Source organism: Cebus imitator, unplaced genomic scaffold (genome assembly GCF_001604975.1).
Source record: "Cebus imitator isolate Cc_AM_T3 unplaced genomic scaffold, Cebus_imitator-1.0 Scaffold280, whole genome shotgun sequence".
Taxonomy (NCBI): Eukaryota; Metazoa; Chordata; class Mammalia; order Primates; family Cebidae; genus Cebus; species Cebus imitator.
Genome location: NW_016107595.1, coordinates 3,758,816 through 3,762,040, shown reverse-complemented (window position 1 = coordinate 3,762,040; position 3,225 = coordinate 3,758,816). Strand labels below are relative to the sequence as shown.

The window sequence follows — 3,225 nt, the reverse complement described above, 5'->3', positions numbered from 1 at the left end:
ATACATTTCTAGAGTTTCCCACAATTTTCTTTTCTTGAGATGGAGACTCCCTCTGTCACCAGTGCATGATTTGGCTCACTGCACCCCCCGATTTCCTGGTACAAGCGATTCTCCTGCCTCAGCCTCCCCAGTAGCTGAGATTACAGGCATGCACCACCATGCCCAGCTACTTTTTGCATTTTTGGTAGACAAGGGGTTTCACCATGTTGACCAGGCTGGTCTGGATCTCCTGACCTTGTGATCCAACCGCCTCGGCCTCCCAAAGTGCTGCAATTACAAGCATGAGCCACTGCGCCAAGCCTACAATTTTTCGAATGTATAGAAAAGTTGGAGGTGTTGATAAAAGCACTGTCACATCTTTAAGGTTTGCAGAGTTTCTCTTCAGCATGAATTACCACCATGATGACATTGGTCATGTTGGAATCAACACACTGCGGGGATCTCTCCTACAGACCCTGACTCAGTGACAGATAAATACACTCACAGAATAGTGTATGAGTTGAGTTGAGGGATTGTGAGCTGCTCACAAAGACAGAAAATGAGCAATCGCATCTAAATGACAACCACTAGTTGTTCCTTCTCACATTTATTCAGTATAGATTTAATAACAGAGATTCCAAGTCAACATCCTTGTGGATAATTAACATCGTTACAAGAAAGGTTTTCCGAATGATTAAAGCAGTTACCAAAGCCCAGAGTAAACACCATTAACAGGTAATCTCCCTGGTGGACATCCCCTCCCCCAGGCCACCCAGAGTGATCACAGGTTATTGGGTAAACAAACTATTCAGATGAACTCCCTTACATTCCCTAGCTATTTGCTTTTCTTATTCACTAAATGTAAAGGGGGTTTTGGCTGCCTCCAGCCAAAACTTGTACTGAAACTATGCAAACATCTCACTGTAACTATTTCTAATATTTTCCCTTAATATCTCTGCCACCACCCTGAGTGAATCCCAACCCGTCTCTTAAGAATTGAAAACTTGTGGCTAAGTGTGGTGGCTCATGCCTGTAATCCCAGCACTTTAGGAGGCTGAGGTGCTGGATCATCTGAGGTCAGGAGTTCGAGACCAGCCTGGAAATATGGCAAAACACCATCTCTACCGTAAGTACACAAATTAGCTTGGGCATGGTTGTGGGCACCTGTAATCCCAGCTACTGGAGAGGCTGAGGCAGGAGAATGGCTTGAACCAAGGAGGCAGAGGTTGCAATGAACCAAGATTGTGCCATTGCACTCCAGCCTCTGTGACAAGAGTAAAACTCCATTTCAAAAAAAAAAACAAAAAAGATAAGAACTGACAACTTGTTTGCCACATTCTTCACACTTGTAGGGTTTCTGTCCAGTATGAATTATATGTAATACATGTTGAGAACTTACTTGAAAAGCTTTGTCACATTCTTTATATTTGCAAGGTTTATGTTTCATGTAAATTCTCATATTTAGTAAGAGTTGAGGGTTGGTTAAAGGCTATTACGTATTCATCACATTTCTGGGATTTCTCTCCAGTATGAATTATCTTATGATTATTAAGGGTTGAGGAACATTTAAAAGATTTTCCACATTCTTCTCTATGTAGGGTTTCTCTCCAATATGAATTCTCTTATGTGTAGTAAGTTGAGAGGAACGCTTAAAGGCTTTGCCACATTCTTCACATTTGTAGGGTTTCTCTCCAGTGTGAATTATCTTATGTGCAGTAAGGTGTGATAAGTTCTTAAAGGCTTTGCCACATTCTTCACATTTATAAGGTTTCTCACCAGTATGAATTTTCTTATGCGTAGTAAGGTTTGAGGACTGCTTAAAGGCTTTGCCACATTCTTCACATTTGTAGGGGTTCTCTCCGGTATGAATTCTCTTATGTATAGTAAGGTTTGAGGACTGCCTAAAGGCTGTGCCACATTCTTCACATTTGTAGGGTTTCTCTCCAGTATGAATTATCTTATGGGTACTAAGGCTAGAGGAGTGCTTAAAGGTTTTGCCACATTCTTTACATTTGTAGGGTTTCTCTCCAGAATGAATTATCTTATGTGTATTAAGGCTGGAGGAGTGCTTAAAGGCCTTGCCACATTCTTCACATTTGTAAGGCTTTTCTCCAGTGTGAATTATCTTATGTGTAGTAAGGTTTGAGGATCGGTAGAAAGCTTTGCCACATTCTTCACATTTGTAGGGTTTCTCTCCAGTATGAATTATCTTATGTATATTAAGATGTGAGGACCAGCTGAAGGCTTTGCCACATTCTTCACATTTGTAGGGTTTCTCTCCAGTATAAGCTTTCTTATGTGTAGTAAGGGTTAAGGACTGGTTAATACCCTTGCCACATTCTATATATTTGTAATTTTTTTCCCCAGTATGTCTTACCTTATGTCTGTTTGAATTTGAAAATTCATGAAAGACTTTCACATATTTATCACATTGAAATATTTTACTCTGGATAGCTGTCAAACTTTGGTTAAGTCCATTATAAACTCTGTTGTGCACCTCAGACTCATCCGCACTTTCACAGCCATTTTTTATCTGTAAATTATCATGTCTATATTTTTCATATCTTCTCAGTATCACTTTTTGGAAAGAATCTTTTGTGCTCTGCTCTGGCCAAAGCTCTTTGGCAAAATGAGAACACATAACTGAAAGAAACAAAACACATTACTTCAATTGCTAGACTCAGGTAAGTACACTTGTAATGTATAAAATTATACAAACTGCTTAGGCAAGATGACATAGCAAAATACCACAAGCTGAAATTTTTTCCTGGACATATACATGTAACAAAAACATATTGACCAAAATACACCTGTAAAAAATTTATAAATGTGATAAGTGTGTGAAGGGCCCCAGGTGAGCACAAAGAGCCACATAGAAGAAAAAGAAAAGTTCGTTTCTTATACGCAACACAGCTCTTCTTCCTCTCCGACATAACATTGTGCCTTTAAAAGTAAATTGCGGGCCGGGCGCGGTGGCTCATGCCTGTAATCCCAGCACTTTGGGAGGCCGAGGCGGGTGGATCACGAGGTCAAAAGAACGAGATCATCCTGGTCAACAAGGTGAAAACCCCGTCTCTACTAAAAATACAAAAATTAGCTGGGCATGGTGGCACGCGCCTGTAGACCCAGCTACTCGGGAGGCTGAGGCAGAATTGCTTGAACCCAGTAGGCGGAGGTTGCAGTGAGCCAAGATCGTGCCATTGCACTCTAGCCTGGGTAACAGGAGTGAAACTCCGTCTCAAAAAA

General features: G+C 40.9%; 1 protein-coding gene across 1 annotated transcript in view; it reads right to left on the bottom strand.

The window, feature by feature from the left end:
- Positions 1–1,388: 1,388 nt before the first annotated feature.
- LOC108284606 (putative zinc finger protein 66) overlaps positions 1,389–3,225 on the bottom strand; it is a 16,113-nt gene continuing 14,276 nt past the window's right edge. Inside the window, exon 3 of the mRNA XM_017501402.2 lies at positions 1,389–2,622. Within this exon, the coding sequence (XP_017356891.2) occupies positions 1,514–2,622 (1,109 nt within the window). The 3' untranslated portion in view covers positions 1,389–1,513. The remainder of the gene's footprint in view (positions 2,623–3,225) is intronic.